This window comes from Astyanax mexicanus, chromosome 23 (assembly GCF_023375975.1).
Source record: "Astyanax mexicanus isolate ESR-SI-001 chromosome 23, AstMex3_surface, whole genome shotgun sequence".
NCBI classification, from domain to species: Eukaryota; Metazoa; Chordata; class Actinopteri; order Characiformes; family Acestrorhamphidae; genus Astyanax; species Astyanax mexicanus.
In genome coordinates, this window is record NC_064430.1 from 7,805,988 (window position 1) to 7,827,853 (window position 21,866).

Genomic DNA, 21,866 nt, shown 5'->3' on the forward strand with positions numbered 1-21,866 from the left:
ATGCCGTTACTCGGCAATGCGTCAGCGAAGTGATACAGGTTTAGTGTGAGAAGGCCGTGATGTTATCACAAATATCATCACGGCTAGAACACTTCTCAACCAATCAGATTGTGAGGTCGGAACTAACTGTTGAATAATTCCCAATATATCACTGCGGACGATATCATGATACTGTGATTCTGCGATACTCAATATATTGCAAGACAATTCTCTATGCTACTTCACAGCATCTGCGTTACTGAGGAAAATAAAATGGTCCTAAATAAGAAAACACCAGGAATTATGACGATTTATTGGAGTCAGTTTTACAGAATTTGATATCCATTGTTCTTTACCGCAATTTAATCCTATTCGTTTGATTAGCCTAATTAGTCTTAAGGAGTTAAGAGCGCCTATGTTTCAATAAATATATCCATCCATATTTGATGCCACATATTGATAATATACCTCACCCCTACTAACAATACTGTTATTGTATGGCGATCTCCAGGTGAGGATGAGTGTAGTGGTCCTGATGATGCTGCTGCTGCCTGCTCTGCTGAGGGGAGCACCAGAATGCAAGGCCAGCTGCCGCCTTACCAACATCTCCATCACTGTGGAGAGCGAGGAATGCGGCAGCTGCATCACCATCGACACCACGGCCTGCTATGGCCTCTGCCACACACAGGTACTGCCATCAAAACACCTGCAGCCATGTAGAAGTACAGGTGAATCTTAATAAATTAGAATATCAATGAAAAATGACTGTTTTAATATTTTAGTTCAAAATGTGAAACTCATATATTATATAGATGTATCACACACAGAGTGATCTATTTTAAGCGTTTACTGTTTTATATCAAGAGTTCCCGAAAAATCTTACAGCACTTCATGCTTCCCTCTGCTGACAACTTTTACGAAGATGCAGATTTCATTTTCCAGCAGGACTTGGCTCACTGCCAAAAGTACCAGTTGGTCTTATATAATATTCTAATTGTCTGAGTTACTGATTTTTGGGTTTTCTTTGGTCGAGTACGGCTCGGCTCGAACCTCCATCACTCAAAACACATAGAAAACAGATATCCAGACTCTTCTCTGTGCTGGAGCACCAAGGTGGTGGAAACTTCCACTGGATGTCAGAACAGCAGAGTCACTCGCGGTCTTCAAACGTCGACTGAAGACACATCTTTTTAAAGAGTTCCTAAACTAAACTAAAAAAAAAAAAAAAAAATGTATCTCTTCATACTAGTCTACAAACTAGCTTTGGATATCTGAAGTAACTTTGAAGCACTGTTGTAAGTCGCTCTGGATAAGGGCGTCTGCTAAATACCGTAAATGTAAATGCAAATGTAAGACGTAATAATCATCAACAATAAAAAAAGATCACTCTGTGTGTAATACATCTATATGAGTATTACATTTTAAACTGAATTACTGAAATATTGTCATTTTTTGAGATACATATGTATGTACTAGAAATGTCTAGAAATTTACTACAATATTAACATTATGTTAGTCATGCTTTTTTTATAACAAGAAATTTAATAGAAAAATTACACTGTAGCACGTCTGCATTAATAATTCAGTATTTTCTCATGTTTTAGAGAAAAAAAAAAGGTTGAAAGAAACACACTGCTCTTGTTCACTTTTTTTAGCATCAGTATCCTAAAATATTCATGCCATTATCACATTAGCTTAGCGTGAGAATATATAATAATGTGCATATTCCCACAGGACAGATATGCAGGCAATGACATGCAATGTTACACCCCTCAGAAAATCTCTTATAGGTGCTGTAGAATGTTTTTTTTTTTTTTTTTTTTGCAATTTTTGTTAAGTTAATATGCGTATGGCATGGCGGTTTGCAAGGTTGTGTCTCAGCACTGCAGACTTATGCTTATTTCTGCCTTTATGTCATGCCAGAATACTTTATTAATGAGGAAAAAGTGCATATAAAGTCCACCACAAACTTTTATAATAATTTCAAGTGGAAAACTTTGACTCTGTCCACCCATGTCTATGTCAGTTTTCGTTCAGGAACTTCTGTTAAAATCTGGTGAAATTCCTGTATTTCTGAATATCTCAATAATAATAATTAAGTTGGCTTGGAAAAGCCAACTTACTGTTCTTCGTAATCTTCTTATTAAGTTGGCTTGGAAAAGCCAACTTACTGTTCTTCGTAATCTTATTCTTATTATTATTATTCTATTCGCAAAATTTAATCACTATCTCCTCCTAGGGCTTTTGACGTAGAACCACGAAATTTTGCAGTATCGTAGGACCTATACCCGAATAGGTTGCTTGTGCTTTTTTAAGCGATACATCGCACGGTTTTCGTAAAAACTTCGTAAACGTACGCATTTTTTTCCCATAGGAATGAATGGGGCCAAATTTTAAACGTCCGTAACCGCCACAATTTTTGAGATATGAACACCAAATTCGGCGAGCTTATAGATCTTATCGAGATCTTTAAATTAATAGCAGGTTGCGAAGTGATACGACGTACGGTTTTCGTACAATTGTCGTACGAAGTTTTCCCATAGAAATGAATGGGGGGCCCAGAGTTCCATCTCACACACGAGCAGCTCTGCGCACGGAACCCCTTCTCTCCCCTGCTCCTCCAGTACTGTGAGTGTATGGAGGAGCTGCTGTATGGAGCAGCTATCAGTCAAAAGTTTGGACACCCCGGCACCCCAGCCAGGTTTTAGCAACCACCTATTAACTGCTTAGCAACCACCTGGAAAACGTTAGCGACTGCCTAGCAACCACTTAGCAACACCTTAGCAACCACCTGGAAAACGTTAGCAACTGCCTAGCAACCACTTAGCAACAACTTAGCAACCACTTTAGAAATTATAGCAACTGCCTAGCAACCAGTTAGCAACCACTTAGCAAACACCTGGAAAACGTTAGCAACTGCCTAGCAACCACTTAGCAACACCTTAGCAACCACCTGGAAAACGTTAGAAACTGCCTAGCAACCACTTAGCAACAACTTAGCAACCACTTTAGAAATTATAGCAACTGCTTAGCAACCAGTTAGCAACCACTTAGCAAACACCTGGAAAACGTTAGCAACTGCCTAGCAACCACTTAGCAACACCTTAACAACCACTAGGAAAACGTTAGCAACCACTTAGCAACCACCTTAGAAACGATAGCAACTGCCTAGCAACCACTTTAGAAATGATAGCAACAGCCTAGCAACCACTTACCAACACCTTAGCAACCATTAGGAAAACGTTAGCAATTGCCTAGCAACCACTTAGCAACCACTTTAGAAACGATAGCAACTGCCTAGCAACCACCTAGCAACACCTTAGCAACCACCCCAGATACCATAGCAACACCTTAGCAACCACCTAGCAACACCTTAGCAACCACCTAGCAACCACCTAGCAACACCTTAGCAACCACCCCAGTTACCATAGCAACACCTTAGCAACCACCTAGCAATACCTTAGCAACCACCTAGCAACCACTTAGCAACCACCTAGCAACACCTTAGCAACCACCCCAGATACCATAGCAACACCTTAGCAACCACCTAGCAACACCTTAGCAACCACCTAGCAACCACCTAGCAACACCTAAGCAACCACCCCAGATACCATAGCAACACCTTAGCAACCACCTAGCAACACCTTAGCAACCACCTAGCAACCACCTAGCAACATCTTAGCAACCACCCCGGATACCATAGCAACACTTTAGCAACCACCTAGCAACCACCTAGAAACACCTTAGCAACCACCCCAGATACCATAGCAACACCTTATCAACCACCTAGCAACATCTTAGCAACCACCCCGGATACCATAGCAACACCTTAGCAACCACTTAGAAACACCTTAGCAACAACCCCAGATACCATAGCAACACCTTAGCAACCACCTAGCGACACCCTAGCAACCACCTAGCAACACCTTAGCAACCACCCCGGATACCATAGCAACAGCCTAGCAACCACGTAGCAACATCTTAGCAACCACCCCAGATACCATAGCAACAACCTAGCAACACCCTAGCAACCACCTAGCAACACCTTAGCAACTACCTGGTATATGTTAGCAATTGCCTAGCAACCAGTTAGCAATAGCTTCGCAACCACCTGGAAAACATTAGCAACTGCCTAGCAACAGCTTAGCAACCTTTTCAGAAATGATAGCAACTGCCTAGCAACACATTAGCAATCAAAAGTTTAACCAAAAGTTTTACGATTTCAGCATTTAAACAAGCGTTTTAAGATTTCAGCGTTTAATCAAACGTTTTTAGATTTCAGCGTTTAACCAAACGTTTTTAGATTTCAGAGTTTAATCAAACGTTTTTAGATTTCAGCGTTTAACCAAATGTTTTTAGATTTCAGCGTTTAACCAAACGTTTTTAGATTTCAGCATTTAATCAAACGTTTTTAGATTTCAGCGTTTAACCAAATGTTTTTAGATTTCAGCGTTTAACCAAACGTTTTTAGATTTCAGCGTTTTTAGCATTTAGCGTTTAGCCAAAAGTTAACAGCATATCAATGACTCTTCACACTCTTCAGACGGAAAAAGCTTAGCAACCATTTTAACTTTTTAACATTATTAGCGTTCTTTTCCAAGCCAACTTAAAGTTCGTTCACGAACTTTGCCTTTTCTAGTTATTAAGTTGGCTTGGAAAAGCCAACTTACTGTTCTTCGTAATCTTCTTATTATTAAGTTGGCTTGGAAAAGCCAACTTATTGTTCTTCGTAATCTTCTTATTAAGTTGGCTTGGAAAAGCCAACTTATTGTTCTTCGTAATCTTCTTATTATTATTATTATTCTTCCCCACTTTTGTTAAACGCATCTCCTCCTAGGGCTTTCAACGTAGAATCACGAAATTTTCAGGGATCGTGGGACCTATAGTGAATTACGTTGCTTGTGCTTTTTGGAGCGATATATCGTACGGTTTTCGTAAAAACTTCGTAAACGTACGTCATTTTTTCCATAGACAATGAACTAGAAGATTTTTGAACGGCTGTGAACGTCACAATTTTTGAGATATGAAGACGAAATTCGGATGGTCTATAGAACTTAGTGAGTTCTTTCCGAAAATATGCTTTACGAAACGATACGTCGTACGGATTTCGTACAAATGTCGTACGAAGTTGCCCCATAGAAATGAATGGGGGGCCCAGAGTTCCATCTCACACACGAGCAGCTCTGCGCACGGAACCCCTTCTCTCCCCTGCTCCTCCAGTACTGTGAGTGTATGGAGGAGCTGCTGTATGGAGCAGCTATCAGTCAAAAGTTTGGACACCCCGGCACCCCAGCCAGGGCTTTGCAACCACCTATTAACTGCTTAGCAACCACCTTAGCAACCACCTGGAAAACGTTAGCAACTGCCTAGCAACCACTTAGCAACACCTTAGCAACCACCTGGAATACGTTAGCAACTGCCTAGCAACCAGTTTGCTACACCTTAGCAACCACCTGGAAAACGTTAGCAACAGCCTAGCAACAACTTAGCAACTGCCTAGCAACCACCTGGAAAATGTTAGCAACTGCCTAGCAACCACTTAGCAACCACCTGGAAAACGTTAGCAACTGCCTAGCAACCACTTAGCAACTGCCTAGCAACCACTTGGAAAACGTTAGCAACTGCCTAGCAACCACTTAGCAACTGCCTAGCAACCACCTGGAATACATTAGCAACTGCCTAGCAATCACTTAGCAACCACCTGGAAAACGTTAGCAACTGCCTAGCAACCACTGGGCAACCACCTGGAAAACGTTAGCAACTGCCTAGCAACCACTTGGAAAACGTTAGCAACTGCCTAGCAACCACTTAGCAACTGCCTAGCAACCACCTGGAAAACGTTAGCAACTGCCTAGCAACCACTTAGCAACCACCTGGAAAACGTTAGCAACTGCCTAGCAACCACTTAGTAACTGCCTAGCAACCACTTGGAAAACGTTAGCAACTGCCTAGCAACCACTTAGCAACTGCCTAGCAACCACCTGGAATACATTAGCAACTGCCTAGCAACCACTTAGCAACCACCTGGAAAACGTTAGCAACTGCCTAGCAACCACTGGGCAACCACCTGGAGAACGTGAGCAACTGCCTAGCAACCACTTAGCAACTGCCTAGCAACCACCTGGAATACGTTAGCAACTGCCTAGCAACCACTTAGCAACCACCTGGAAAATGTTAGCAACTGCCTAGCAACAACTTAGCAACTGCCTAGCAACCACCTGGAAAATGTTAGCAACTGCCTAGCAACCACTTAGCAACCACCTGGAAAACGTTAGCAACTGCCTAGCAACCACTTAGCAACCACCTGGAAAACGTTAGCAACTGCCTAGCAACCACTTAGCAACTGCCTAGCAACCACTTGGAAAACGTTAGCAACTGCCTAGCAACCACTTAGCAACTGCCTAGCAACCACCTGGAATACGTTAGCAACTGCCTAGCAACCACTTAGCAACCACCTGGAAAACGTTAGCAACTGCCTAGCAACCACTGAGCAACCACCTGGAAAACGTTAGCAACTGCCTAGCAACCACTTAGCAACTGCCTAGCAACCACCTGGAATACGTTAGCAACTGCCTAGCAACCACTTAGCAACCACCTGGAAAACGTTAGCAACTGCCTAGCAACAACTTAGCAACTGCCTAGCAACCACCTGGAAAACGTTAGCAACTGCCTAGCAACCACTTAGCAACTACCTGGAAAACGTTAGCAACTGCCTAGCAACCACTTAGCAACTGCCTAGCAACCACTTGGAAAACGTTAGCAACTGCCTAGCAACCACTTAGCAACTGCCTAGCAACCACCTGGAAAACGTTAGCAACTGCCTAGCAACCACTTATCAACCACCTGGAAAACGTTAGCAACTGCCTAGCAACCACTTAGCAACACCTTAACAACCACTAGGAAAACGTTAGCAACTGCCTAGCAACCACTTAGCAACCACTTTAGAAATGATAGCAACTGCCTAGCAACCACCTAGCAACACCTTAGCAACCACCCCGGATACCATAGCAACACCTTAGCAACCACCTAGCAACAAGTTATCAACCACCTAGCAACCACCTAGCAACATCTTAGCAACCACCCCGCATACCATAGCAACACCCTAGCAACAACCTAGCAACCACCTAGCAACACCTTAGGAACCACCTGTAATATGTTAGCAACTGCCTAGCAACCAGTTAGCAACAGCTTAGCAACCACCTGGAAAACATTAGCAACTGCCTAGCAACAGCTTAGCAACCACTTCAGAAATGATAGCAACTGCCTAGCATCAAATTGGCAATCAAAAGATTAACCAGAAGTTTTACGATTTCAGCATTTAAACAAACGTTTTTAGATTTCAGCGTTTAACTAAACGTTTTTAGATTTCAGCGTTTAACCAAACGTTTTTAGATTTCAGCGTTTAACCAAGCGTTTTTAGATTTCAGCGTTTAACCAAACGTTTTTAGATTTCAGCGTTTAACCAAACATTTTTAGATTTCGGCGTTTTTGGCATTTAGCGTTTAGCCAAAAGTTAACAGCATATCCACGACTCTTCACACTCTTCAGACAGAAACAGCTTAGCAACCATTTTAACTTTTTAACGTTATTAGCGTTCTTTTCCAAGCCAACTTAAAGTTCGTTCACGAACTTTGCCTTTTCTAGTTATTATTATTATTCTTCCCCACTTTTGTTAAACGCATCTCCTCCTAGGGCTTTCAACGTAGAATCACGAAATTTTCAGGGATCGTGGGACCTATAGTGAATTACGTTGCTTGTGCTTTTTGGAGCGATATATCGTACGGTTTTCGTAAAAACTTCGTAAACGTACGTCATTTTTTCCATAGACAATGAACTAGAAGATTTTTGAACGGCTGTGAACGTCACAATTTTTGAGATATGAAGACGAAATTCGGATGGTCTATAGAACTTAGTGAGTTCTTTCCGAAAATATGCTTTACGAAACGATACGTCGTACGGATTTCGTACAAATGTCGTACGAAGTTGCCCCATAGAAATGAATGGGGGGCCCAGAGTTCCATCTCACACACGAGCAGCTCTGCGCACGGAACCCCTTCTCTCCCCTGCTCCTCCAGTACTGTGAGTGTATGGAGGAGCTGCTGTATGGAGCAGCTATCAGTCAAAAGTTTGGACACCCCGGCACCCCAGCCAGGGCTTTGCAACCACCTATTAACTGCTTAGCAACCACCTTAGCAACCACCTGGAAAACGTTAGCAACTGCCTAGCAACCACTTAGCAACACCTTAGCAACCACCTGGAATACGTTAGCAACTGCCTAGCAACCAGTTTGCTACACCTTAGCAACCACCTGGAAAACGTTAGCAACAGCCTAGCAACAACTTAGCAACTGCCTAGCAACCACCTGGAAAATGTTAGCAACTGCCTAGCAACCACTTAGCAACCACCTGGAAAACGTTAGCAACTGCCTAGCAACCACTTAGCAACTGCCTAGCAACCACTTGGAAAACGTTAGCAACTGCCTAGCAACCACTTAGCAACTGCCTAGCAACCACCTGGAATACATTAGCAACTGCCTAGCAACCACTTAGCAACCACCTGGAAAACGTTAGCAACTGCCTAGCAACCACTGGGCAACCACCTGGAAAACGTTAGCAACTGCCTAGCAACCACTTGGAAAACGTTAGCAACTGCCTAGCAACCACTTAGCAACTGCCTAGCAACCACCTGGAAAACGTTAGCAACTGCCTAGCAACCACTTAGCAACCACCTGGAAAACGTTAGCAACTGCCTAGCAACCACTTAGTAACTGCCTAGCAACCACTTGGAAAACGTTAGCAACTGCCTAGCAACCACTTAGCAACTGCCTAGCAACCACCTGGAATACATTAGCAACTGCCTAGCAACCACTTAGCAACCACCTGGAAAACGTTAGCAACTGCCTAGCAACCACTGGGCAACCACCTGGAGAACGTGAGCAACTGCCTAGCAACCACTTAGCAACTGCCTAGCAACCACCTGGAATACGTTAGCAACTGCCTAGCAACCACTTAGCAACCACCTGGAAAATGTTAGCAACTGCCTAGCAACAACTTAGCAACTGCCTAGCAACCACCTGGAAAATGTTAGCAACTGCCTAGCAACCACTTAGCAACCACCTGGAAAACGTTAGCAACTGCCTAGCAACCACTTAGCAACCACCTGGAAAACGTTAGCAACTGCCTAGCAACCACTTAGCAACTGCCTAGCAACCACTTGGAAAACGTTAGCAACTGCCTAGCAACCACTTAGCAACTGCCTAGCAACCACCTGGAATACGTTAGCAACTGCCTAGCAACCACTTAGCAACCACCTGGAAAACGTTAGCAACTGCCTAGCAACCACTGAGCAACCACCTGGAAAACGTTAGCAACTGCCTAGCAACCACTTAGCAACTGCCTAGCAACCACCTGGAATACGTTAGCAACTGCCTAGCAACCACTTAGCAACCACCTGGAAAACGTTAGCAACTGCCTAGCAACAACTTAGCAACTGCCTAGCAACCACCTGGAAAACGTTAGCAACTGCCTAGCAACCACTTAGCAACTACCTGGAAAACGTTAGCAACTGCCTAGCAACCACTTAGCAACTGCCTAGCAACCACTTGGAAAACGTTAGCAACTGCCTAGCAACCACTTAGCAACTGCCTAGCAACCACCTGGAAAACGTTAGCAACTGCCTAGCAACCACTTATCAACCACCTGGAAAACGTTAGCAACTGCCTAGCAACCACTTAGCAACACCTTAACAACCACTAGGAAAACGTTAGCAACTGCCTAGCAACCACTTAGCAACCACTTTAGAAATGATAGCAACTGCCTAGCAACCACCTAGCAACACCTTAGCAACCACCCCGGATACCATAGCAACACCTTAGCAACCACCTAGCAACAAGTTATCAACCACCTAGCAACCACCTAGCAACATCTTAGCAACCACCCCGCATACCATAGCAACACCCTAGCAACAACCTAGCAACCACCTAGCAACACCTTAGGAACCACCTGTAATATGTTAGCAACTGCCTAGCAACCAGTTAGCAACAGCTTAGCAACCACCTGGAAAACATTAGCAACTGCCTAGCAACAGCTTAGCAACCACTTCAGAAATGATAGCAACTGCCTAGCATCAAATTGGCAATCAAAAGATTAACCAGAAGTTTTACGATTTCAGCATTTAAACAAACGTTTTTAGATTTCAGCGTTTAACTAAACGTTTTTAGATTTCAGCGTTTAACCAAACGTTTTTAGATTTCAGCGTTTAACCAAGCGTTTTTAGATTTCAGCGTTTAACCAAACGTTTTTAGATTTCAGCGTTTAACCAAACATTTTTAGATTTCGGCGTTTTTGGCATTTAGCGTTTAGCCAAAAGTTAACAGCATATCCACGACTCTTCACACTCTTCAGACAGAAACAGCTTAGCAACCATTTTAACTTTTTAACGTTATTAGCGTTCTTTTCCAAGCCAACTTAAAGTTCGTTCACGAACTTTGCCTTTTCTAGTTATTATTATTATTATTATTATTATTCTCGCAACAAAATTTAAAACACTACTCCTCCTACAGCTTTTGACGTAGAATCACGAAATTTTGCAGTATCGTAGAACCTATACCCGATTAGGTTGCTTGTGCTTTTTGAAGCGATACATCGTACGGTTTTCGTAAAAACTTCGTAAACGTACGCATTTTTTTCCCATAGGAATGAATGGGGCGAAATTTTAAACGTCCGTAACCGCCACAATTTTTGACATACAAATACAAAAATCAGACGGTCTATAGACCTTACCGCGTTCTTTCCGAAAATGTAAACGTTTTGACGATACGTCGTACGGTTTTCGTACAATTGTCGTACGAAGTTTTCCCATAGAAATGAATGGGGGGCCCAGAGTTCTATCTCACACACGAGCAGCTCTGCGCACGGAACCCCTTCTCTCCCCTGCTCCTCCAGTACTGTGAGTGTATGGAGGAGTTGCTGTATGGAGCACCTATCAGTCAAAAGTTTGGACACCCCGGCACCCCAGCCAGGGTTTAGCAACCACCTATTAACTGCTTAGCAACCACCTGGAAAACGTTAGCAACTGCCTAGCAACCACTTAGCAACCACTTTAGAAATTATAGCAACTGCCTAGCAACCAGTTAGCAACACCTTAGCAACCACCTGGAAAACGTTAGAAACAGCCTAGCAACCACTTAGCAACACCTTAGCAACCACCTGGAAAACGTTAGCAACTGCCTAGCAACCACTTAGCAACCACTTTAGAAATTATAGCAACTGTCTAGCAACCAGTTAGCAACACCTTAGCAACCACCTGGAAAACGTTAGAAACAGCCTAGCAACAGCTTAGCAACCACTTTAGAAACGATAGCAACTGCCTAGCAACCACTTAGCAACACCTTAGCAACCACTAGGAAAACGTTAGCAACTGCCTAGCAACCACTTAGCAACCACTTTAGAAATTATAGCAACTGCCTAGCAACCAGTTAGCAACACCTTAGCAACCACCTGGAAACCGTTAGCAACTGCCTAGCAACCACTTAGCAACACCTTAGCAACCACCTGGAAAACGTTAGCAACTGCCTAGCAACCACTTAGCAACCACTTTAGAAATGATAGCAACTGCCTAGCAACCAGTTAGCAACACCTTAGCAACCACCAGGAAAACGTTAGAAACAGCCTAGCAACAGCTTAGCAACCACTTTAGAAACGATAGCAACTGCCTAGCAACCACTTAGCAACACCTTAGCAACCACTAGGAAAACGTTAGCAACTGCCTAGCAACCACTTAGCAACCACTTTAGAAATTATAGCAACTGCCTAGCAACCAGTTAGCAACACCTTAGCAACCACCTGGAAAACGTTAGCAACTGCCTAGCAACCACTTAGCAACACCTTAGCAACCACCTGGAAAACGTTAGCAACTGCCTAGCAACCACTTAGCAACCACTTTAGAAATTATAGCAACTGCCTAGCAACCAGTTGGCAACACCTTAGCAACCACCAGGAAAACGTTAGAAACAGCCTAGCAACAGCTTAGCAACCACTTTAGAAACGATAGCAACTGCCTAGCAACCACTTAGCAACACCTTAGCAACCACTAGGAAAACGTTAGCAACTGCCTAGCAACCACTTAGCAACCACTTTAGAAATTATAGCAACTGCCTAGCAACCAGTTAGCAACACCTTAGCAACCACCTGGAAAACGTTAGCAACTGCCTAGCAACCACTTAGCAACACCTTAGCAACCACCTGGAAAACGTTAGCAACGGCCTAGCAACCACTTAGCAACCACTTTAGAAATTATAGCAACTGCCTAGCAACCAGTTAGCAACACCTTAGCAACCACCAGGAAAACGTTAGAAACAGCCTAGCAACAGCTTAGCAACCACATTAGAAACGATAGCAACTGCCTAGCAACCACTTAGCAACACCTTAGCAACCACTAGGAAAACGTAAGCAACTGTTTAGCAACCGCCTTGCAACCACTTAGCAACCATGTGTAATACATTAGCAAATAACTAACAACCGCTTAGCAACAGCTTAGCAACCACCTGTAAGACGTTAGCAACTGCCTAGCAACCACTTTCAAGATTTTAGCATTTATCCAAATGTTTTTAGATTTCAGGGTTTAACCAAACATTTTTAGTTTTCAGCGTTTAACCAAACATTTTTAGATTTCAACGTTTAACCAAACGTTTTTAGATTTCCGTGTTTTTGGCATTTAGCGTTTAGCAACCATTTTAACTTTTTAACGTTATTAGCGTTCTTTTCCAAGCCAACTTAAAGTTCGTTCACGAACTTTACCTTTTCTAGTTATTATTATTCTTCCTCACTTCTGTTAAACGCTACTCCTCCTAGGGCTTTTAACGTAGAATCACGAAACTTTCAGGGATCGTGGGACCTATAGTGAATTACGTTGCTTGTGCTTTTTGGAGCGATATATCGTACGGTTTTCGTAAAAACTTCGTAAACGTACGCCCTTTTTTCCATAGACAATGAACTAGAAGAATTTTGAATGGCTGTGAACGTCACAATTTTTGAGATACGAAGACGAAATTCGGATGGTCTATAGAACTTAGTGAGTTCTTTCCGAAAATATGCTTTACGAAACGATATGTCGTACGGTTTTCGTACAATTATCGTACGAAGTTTCCCCATAGGAATGAATGGGGGGCCCAGAGTTCCATCTCGCACACGAGCAGCTCTGCGCACGGAACCCCTTCTCTCCCCTGCTCCTCCAGTACTGTGAGTGTATGGAGGAGCTGCTGTATGGAGCAGCTATCAGTCAAAAGTTTGGACACCCCGGCACCTCAGCCAGGGTTTAGCAACCACCTATTAACTGCTTAGCAACCACCTTAGCAACCACCTGGAAAACGTTAGCAACTGCCTAGCAACCACTTAGCAACATCTTAGCAACCACCTGGAAAACGTTAGCAACTGCCTAGCAACCAGTTAGCAACACCTTAGCAACCACCAGGAAAACGTTAGAAACTGCCTAGCAACAGCTTAGAAACCACTTTAGAAATGAAAGCAACTGCCTAGCAACCACTTAGCAAGCACGTTAAAAACGATAGCAACTGCCTAGCAACCACTTAGCAACACCTTAACAGCCACTAGGAAAACGTTAGCAACTGCTGAGCAACCACTTAGCAACCACTTTAGAAATGATAGCAACTGCCTAGCAACCACTTAGCAACCACCTGGAATACGTTAGCAACTGCCTAGTAACCAGTTAGCTACACCTTAGCAACCACCTGTAAAACGTTATCAACTGCATAGCAACCACTTAGCAACCACTCTAGAAATGATAGCAACTGCCTAGCAACCACTTAGCAACAACTTAGCAACCACTTTAGAAATTATAGCAACTGCCTAGCAACCAGTTAGCAACCACTTAGCAAACACCTGGAAAACGTTAGCAACTGCCTAGCAACCACTTAGCAACACCTTAACAACCACTAGGAAAACGTTAGCAACCACTTAGCAACCACCTTAGAAACGATAGCAACTGCCTAGCAACCACTTTAGAAATGATAGCAACAGCCTAGCAACCACTTACCAACACCTTAGCAACCATTAGGAAAACGTTAGCAACTGCCTAGCAACCACTTAGCAACCACTTTAGAAATGATAGCAACTGCCTAGCAACCACCTAGCAACACCTTAGCAACCAGCCCAGATACCATAGCAACACCTTAGCAACCACCTAGCAACACCTTAGCAACCACCTAGCAACCACCTAGCAACACCTTAGCAACCACCCCGGTTACCATAGCAACACCTTAGCAACCACCTAGCAATACCTTAGCAACCACCTAGCAACCACTTAGCAACCACCTAGCAACCACCTAGCAACACCTTAGCAACCACCCCAGATACCATAGCAACACCTTAGCAACCACCTAGCAACACCTTAGCAACCACCCCGGATACCATAGCAACACCTTAGCAACCACCTAGCAACACCGTAGCAACCACCCCAGATACCATAGCAACACCTTAGCAACCGCATAGCAACACCTTAGCAACCACCTAGCAACATCTTAGCAACCACCCCGGATACCATAGCAACACCTTAGCAAGATCTATATCTTGCACACGAGCAGCTCTGCGCACGGAACCCCTTCTCTCCCCTGCTCCTCCAGTACTGTGAGTGTATGGAGGAGCTGCTGTATGGAGCAGCTATCAGTCAAAAGTTTGGACACCCCGGCACCCCAGCCAGGGCTTTGCAACCACCTATTAACTGCTTAGCAACCACCTTAGCAACCACCTGGAAAACGTTAGCAACTGCCTAGCAACCACTTAGCAACAACTTAGCAACCACCTGGAAAACGTTAGCAACGTCCTAGCAACCACTTAGCAACAACTTAGCAACCACTTTAGAAATTATAGCAACTGCCTAGCAACCAGTTAGCAACCACTTAGCAAACACCTGGAAAACGTTAGCAACTGCCTAGCAACCACTTAGCAACAGCTTAACAACCACTAGGAAAACGTTAGCAACCACTTAGCAACCACCTTAGAAATGATAGCAACAGCCTAGCAACCACTTACCAACACCTTAGCAACCATTAGGAAAACGTTAGCAACTGCCTAGCAACCACTTAGCAACCACTTTAGAAATGATAGCAACTGCCTAGCAACCACCTAGCAACACCTTAGCAACCACCCCAGATACCATAGCAACACCTTAGCAACCACCTAGCAACACCTTAGCAACCACCTAGCAACCACCTAGCAACACCTTAGCAACCACCCCGGTTACCATAGCAACACCTTAGCAACCACCTAGCAATACCTTAGCAACCACCTAGCAACCACTTAGCAACCACCTAGCAACACCTTAGCAACCATCCCAGATACCATAGCAACACCTTAGCAACCACCTAGCAACACCTTAGCAACCACCTAGCAACCACCTAGCAACACCTTAGCAACCACCCCGGATACCATAGCAACACCTTAGCAACCACCTAGCAACACCTTAGCAACCACCTAGCAACCACCTAGCAACACCTTAGCAACCACCCCGGATACCATAGCAACACCTTAGCAACCACCTAGCAACACCTAGCAACCACCCCGGATACCATAGCCACACCTTAGCAACCACCTAGCAACACCTTAGCAACCACCCCGGATACCATAGCAACACCTTAGCAACCTCCTAGCAACACCTTAGCAACCACCTAGCAACCACTTAGCAACCAACCTGGATACCATAGCAACACCCTAGCAACCACCTAGCAACACCTTAGCAACCACCCCAGGTACCATAGGAACACCTTAGCAACCGCATAGCAACACCTTAGCAACCACCTAGCAACCACCTAGCAACACCTTAGCAACCACCCCGGATACCATAGCAACACCTTAGCAACCGCATAGCAACACCTTAGCAACCACCTAGCAACACCTTAGCAACCACCCCAGATACCATAGCAACACCTTAGCAACCACCTAGCAACACCTAGCAACAACCTAGCAACCACCTAGCAACACCTTAGCAACCACCCTGGATACCATAGCAACATCTTAGCAACCACCTAGGAACACGTTAGCAACCACCTAGCAACATCTTAGCAACCAACCCGGATACCATAGCAACACCTTAGCAACAACCTAGCAACACCCTAGCAACCACCTAGCAACCACCTGGTATATGTTAGCAATTGCCTAGCAACCAGTTAGCAACAGCTTAGCAACCACCTGGAAAACATTAGCAACCGCCTAGCAACACATTAGCAATCAAAAGTTTAACCAAAAGTTTTACGATTTCAGCATTTAAACAAGCGTTTTTAGATTTCAGCGTTTAATCAAACGTTTTTAGATTTCAGCGTTTAATCAAGCGTTTTTAGATTTCAGCGTTTAATCAAATGTTTTTAGATTTCAGTGTTTAACCAGACGTTTTTACATTTCAGCGTTTAATCAAACATTTTTAGATTTCAGCGTTTAATCAAACGTTTTTAGATTTCAGCGTTTAACCAAACGTTTTTAGATTTCAGCGTTTAACCAAACGTTTTTAGATGTCAGCGTTTAATCAAACGTTTTTAGATTTCAGCGTTTAATCAGACGTTTTTAGATTTCAGCGTTTAACCAAACGTTTTTAGATTTCAGCGTTTAACCAAACGTTTTTAGATTTCAGCGTTTAATCAAATGTTTTTAGATTTCAGCGTTTAACCAAATGTTTTTAGATTTCAGCGTTTAACCAAATGTTTTTAGATTTCAGCGTTTTTAGCATTTAGCGTTTAGCCAAAAGTTAACAGCATATCAATGACTCTTCACACTCTTCAGACGGAAAAAGCTTAGCAACCATTTTAACTTTTTAACGTTATTAGCGTTCTTTTCCAAGCCAACTTAAAGTTCGTTCACGAACTTTACTTTTTCTAGTTATTATTAAGTTGGCTTGGAAAAGCCAACTTCTTGTTCTTCGTAATCTTCTTATTATTATTATTATTATTCTTACGCCTTTTTTTCTGTACGCTACTCCTCCTAGAGCTTTCAACGTAGAATCACGAAACTTTCACGGATCGTAGGACCTATGCCAACTTAGCGTGCTTGTGCTTTTTGGAGCGATTTATCGTACGGTTTTCGTAAAAACTTCGTAAACGTACGCATTTTTTCCCCATAGGAATGAATGGGGCGAAATTTTAAACGTCCGTAACCGCCACAATTTTTGAGATACGAAGACCAAATTTGGCGAGCTTATAGATCTTACTGAGATCTTAAAATTAATAGCAGGTTGCGAAGTGATACGACGTACGGTTTTCGTACAATTTTCGTACGAAGTTTTTCCATAGAAATGAATGGGGGGCCCAGAGTTCCATCTCGCACACGAGCAGCTCTGTGCACGGAACCCCTTCTCTCCCCTGCTCCTCCAGTACTGTGAGTGTATGGAGGAGCTGCTGTATGGAGCAGCTATCAGTCAAAAGTTTGGACACCCCGGCACCCCAGCCAGGGCTTTGCAACCACCTATTAACTGCTTAGCAACCACTCTCTCTTTCTCACTCTCTCTCTACTTCTCTCACTCTCTCTTTCTCACTCTCTCTCTACTTCTCTCACTCTCTCTTTCTCACTCTCTCTCTACTTTTCACTCTCTCTTTTGCTCTCTACTTATCTACTTCTCGCTCTCTCTTTTGCTCTCTACTTCTCACTCTCTCTTTTGCTCTCTACTTCTCTATTTCTCACTCTCTCTTTCTCACTCTCTCTCTATGTCTCTATTTCTCACTCTCTTTTGCTCTCTACTTCTCTATTTCTCACTCTCTTTTGCTCTCTACTTCTCTATTTCTCACTCTTTCTTTCTCACTCTCTCTCTACGTCTCTATTTCTCACACTCTCTTTCTCACTCTCTCTACTTCTCTATTTCTCACTCTCTTTTGCTCTCTACTTCTCTATTTCTCACTCTCTCTACGTCTCTATTTCTCACTCTCTCTTTTGCTCTCTACTTCTCTATTTCTCACTCTCTTTTGCTCTCTACTTATCTCTTTCTCACGCTCTATGTCTCTATATCTTTTTCTCTCTACTTCTCTATTTCTCACTCTCTCTTTTGCTCTTTACATTTCTTTATTTCTCACTCTCTCTTTCTCACTCTCTCTACTTCTCTATTTCTCACTCTCTTTTGCTCTCTACTTCTCTATTTCTCACTCTCTTTCTCACTCTACTTCTGAATTTCTCACTCTCTTTCTCACTCTCTCTCTACGTCTCTATTTCTCACTCTCTCTTTTACTCTCTACTTCTCTATTTCTCACTCTTTCTTTCTCTCTTTCTCACTCTCTCTCTCTACATCTCAATTTCTCTTTCTCGCTACTTTTCTATTTCTCTATTCTCTCTTACTCTTTCTTTATTTCTCGCTCTTCTCTCTACTTCTCTTTCACTCTACTTTTCTATGTCTTGCTTTCTCTTTCTTTTTATGTCTGGAATATGTTAGCAACTGCCTAGCAACCAGTTAGCAACACCTTAGCAACCACCTGGAAAATGTTAGCAACTGCCTAGCAACCACTTAGCAACCATGTGGAATACGTTAGCAACTGCCTAGCAACCAGTTAGCAACACCTTAGCAACCACCTGGAAAACGTTAACAACTGCCTAGCAACTGCTTAGCAACCACTTCAGAAATATTAGCAACTGCCTAGCAACCAGTTAGATACACCTTAGCAACCACCTGGAAAACATTAGCAAGTGCCTAGCAACCACTTAGCAACCATGTGGAATACGTTAGGAACTGCCTAGTAACCATTTAGCAACCACCTCGGATACCATAGCAACACCTTAGCAACCGCCTAGCAACCACCTAGCAACACCTTAGCAACCACCCAGGATAACATAGCAACACCTTAGCAACCACCTAGCAACCACCTAGCAACACCTTAGCAACCACCCCGGATACCATAGCAACACCTTAGCAACCATCTAGCAACACCTTAGCAACCACCTAGCAACCACCTAGCAACACCTTAGCAACCACCTAGCAACACCTTAGCAACAAACCCAGATACCATAGCAACCGCCTAGCAACACCTTAGCAACCACCCTGGATACCATAGCAACACCTTAGCAACCGCCTAGCAACACGTTAGCAACCACCTAGCAACCACCCGGATACCATAGCAACACCTTAGCAACCACCTGGCAACACCTTAGCAACCGCCTAGCAACACCTTAGCAACCGCCTAGCAACACCTTAGCAACCACCCCAGATACCATAGCAACACCTTAGCAACCACCTAGCAACACCTTAGCAACCACCTAGCAACACCTTAGCAACCACCCCGGATACCATAGCAACACCTTAGCAACCACCTAGCAACATCTTAGCCACCACCCCGGATGCCATAACAACACCTTAGCAACCGCCTAGCAACCACCTAGCAACACCTTAGCAACCACCCAGGATACCATAACAACACCTTAGCAACCACCTAGCAACACCTTAGCAACCACCCCGGATACCATAGCAACACCTTAGCAACCATCTAGCAACACCTTAGCAACCACCCCAGATACCATAGCAACACCCTAGCAACCACCTAGCAACACCTTAGCAACCACCCCAGATACCATAGCAACACCTTAGCAACCGCATAGCAACACCTTAGCAACCACCTAGCAACCACCTAGCAACACCTTAGCAACCACCCCGGATACCATAGCAACCGCCTAGCAACCACCTAGCAACACCTTAGCAACCACCCCGGATACCATAGCAACCGCCTAGCAACCGCCTAGCAACACCCTAGCAACCACCTAGCAACACCTTGGCAACACCCCGGATACCATAGCAACACCTTAGCAACCACCTAGCAACCACCTAGCAACACCTTACCAACCACCCTGGATACCATAGCAACACCTTAGCAACCACCTAGCAACACCTTAGCAACCAACCCGGATACCGTATCAACACCTTAGCAACCACTTGGAAACCATGTGGAATATGTTAGCAACTGCATAGCAACCAGTTAGCAACCACTTAGCAACCACCTGGAAAATATTAGAAACTGCCTAGCAACCACTTAACAACCATGTGGAATACATTAGCAATTGCCTAGCAACCAGTTAGCAACAGCTTAGCAACCACCTGGAATATGTAAGAATCTGCTTAGCAACCAATTAGCAAACACTAAGCAACGATGTGGAATACATTAGCAACTGCCTAGTAACTACCTAGCAACCACTTAGCAACACTTTACTTTATATAGGTATATATAAAGTAAAGTGTTTATATTACTTTATAAGACAATTATTAGCTTTTCACCATGTTAGCCAAAACTTTTTAGACTTTAACATTTAGCTGAAAGTCAACAGCAAAGCAACCACTCTTCACACGCTTTAGACAGAAATATCTTAGCAACCATTTTAACTTTTTCAACGTTATTAACGTACTTTTCCAAGCCAACTTAAAGTTCGTTATCGAACTTTCCTTTTCTAGTTAAGTTGGCTTGGAAAAGCCAACTTACTGTTCTTCGTAATCTTCTTATTATTATTATTATTCTTCCTCACTTCTGTTAAACGCTACTCCTCCTAGGGCTTTTAACGTAGAATCACGAAACTTTCAGGGATCGTGGGACCTATAGTGAATTACGTTGCTTGTGCTTTTTGGAGCGATATATCGTACGGTTTTCGTAAAAACTTCGTAAACGTACGCCCTTTTTTCCATAGACAATGAACTAGAAGAATTTTGAATGGCTGTGAACGTCACAATTTTTGAGATACGAAGACGAAATTCGGATGGTCTATAGAACTTAGTGAGTTCTTTCCGAAAATATGCTTTACGAAACGATATGTCGTACGGTTTTCGTACAATTATCGTACGAAGTTTCCCCATAGGAATGAATGGGGGGCCCAGAGTTCCATCTCGCACACGAGCAGCTCTGCGCACGGAACCCCTTCTCTCCCCTGCTCCTCCAGTACTGTGAGTGTATGGAGGAGCTGCTGTATGGAGCAGCTATCAGTCAAAAGTTTGGACACCCCGGCACCTCAGCCAGGGTTTAGCAACCACCTATTAACTGCTTAGCAACCACCTTAGCAACCACCTGGAAAACGTTAGCAACTGCCTAGCAACCACTTAGCAACATCTTAGCAACCACCTGGAAAACGTTAGCAACTGCCTAGCAACCAGTTAGCAACACCTTAGCAACCACCAGGAAAACGTTAGAAACTGCCTAGCAACAGCTTAGAAACCACTTTAGAAATGAAAGCAACTGCCTAGCAACCACTTAGCAAGCACGTTAAAAACGATAGCAACTGCCTAGCAACCACTTAGCAACACCTTAACAGCCACTAGGAAAACGTTAGCAACTGCTGAGCAACCACTTAGCAACCACTTTAGAAATGATAGCAACTGCCTAGCAACCACTTAGCAACCACCTGGAATACGTTAGCAACTGCCTAGTAACCAGTTAGCTACACCTTAGCAACCACCTGTAAAACGTTATCAACTGCATAGCAACCACTTAGCAACCACTCTAGAAATGATAGCAACTGCCTAGCAACCACTTAGCAACAACTTAGCAACCACTTTAGAAATTATAGCAACTGCCTAGCAACCAGTTAGCAACCACTTAGCAAACACCTGGAAAACGTTAGCAACTGCCTAGCAACCACTTAGCAACACCTTAACAACCACTAGGAAAACGTTAGCAACCACTTAGCAACCACCTTAGAAACGATAGCAACTGCCTAGCAACCACTTTAGAAATGATAGCAACAGCCTAGCAACCACTTACCAACACCTTAGCAACCATTAGGAAAACGTTAGCAACTGCCTAGCAACCACTTAGCAACCACTTTAGAAATGATAGCAACTGCCTAGCAACCACCTAGCAACACCTTAGCAACCAGCCCAGATACCATAGCAACACCTTAGCAACCACCTAGCAACACCTTAGCAACCAC

General features: G+C 43.6%; 1 protein-coding gene across 1 annotated transcript in view; it reads left to right on the forward strand.

The window, feature by feature from the left end:
* The first annotated feature begins 496 nt into the window (after positions 1-496).
* fshb (follicle stimulating hormone subunit beta) overlaps positions 497-21,866 on the forward strand; it is a 29,082-nt gene continuing 7,712 nt past the window's right edge. The window contains exon 1 of the mRNA XM_022667102.2: positions 497-667. Coding sequence (XP_022522823.1) covers positions 497-667 — 171 coding nt within the window. The remainder of the gene's footprint in view (positions 668-21,866) is intronic.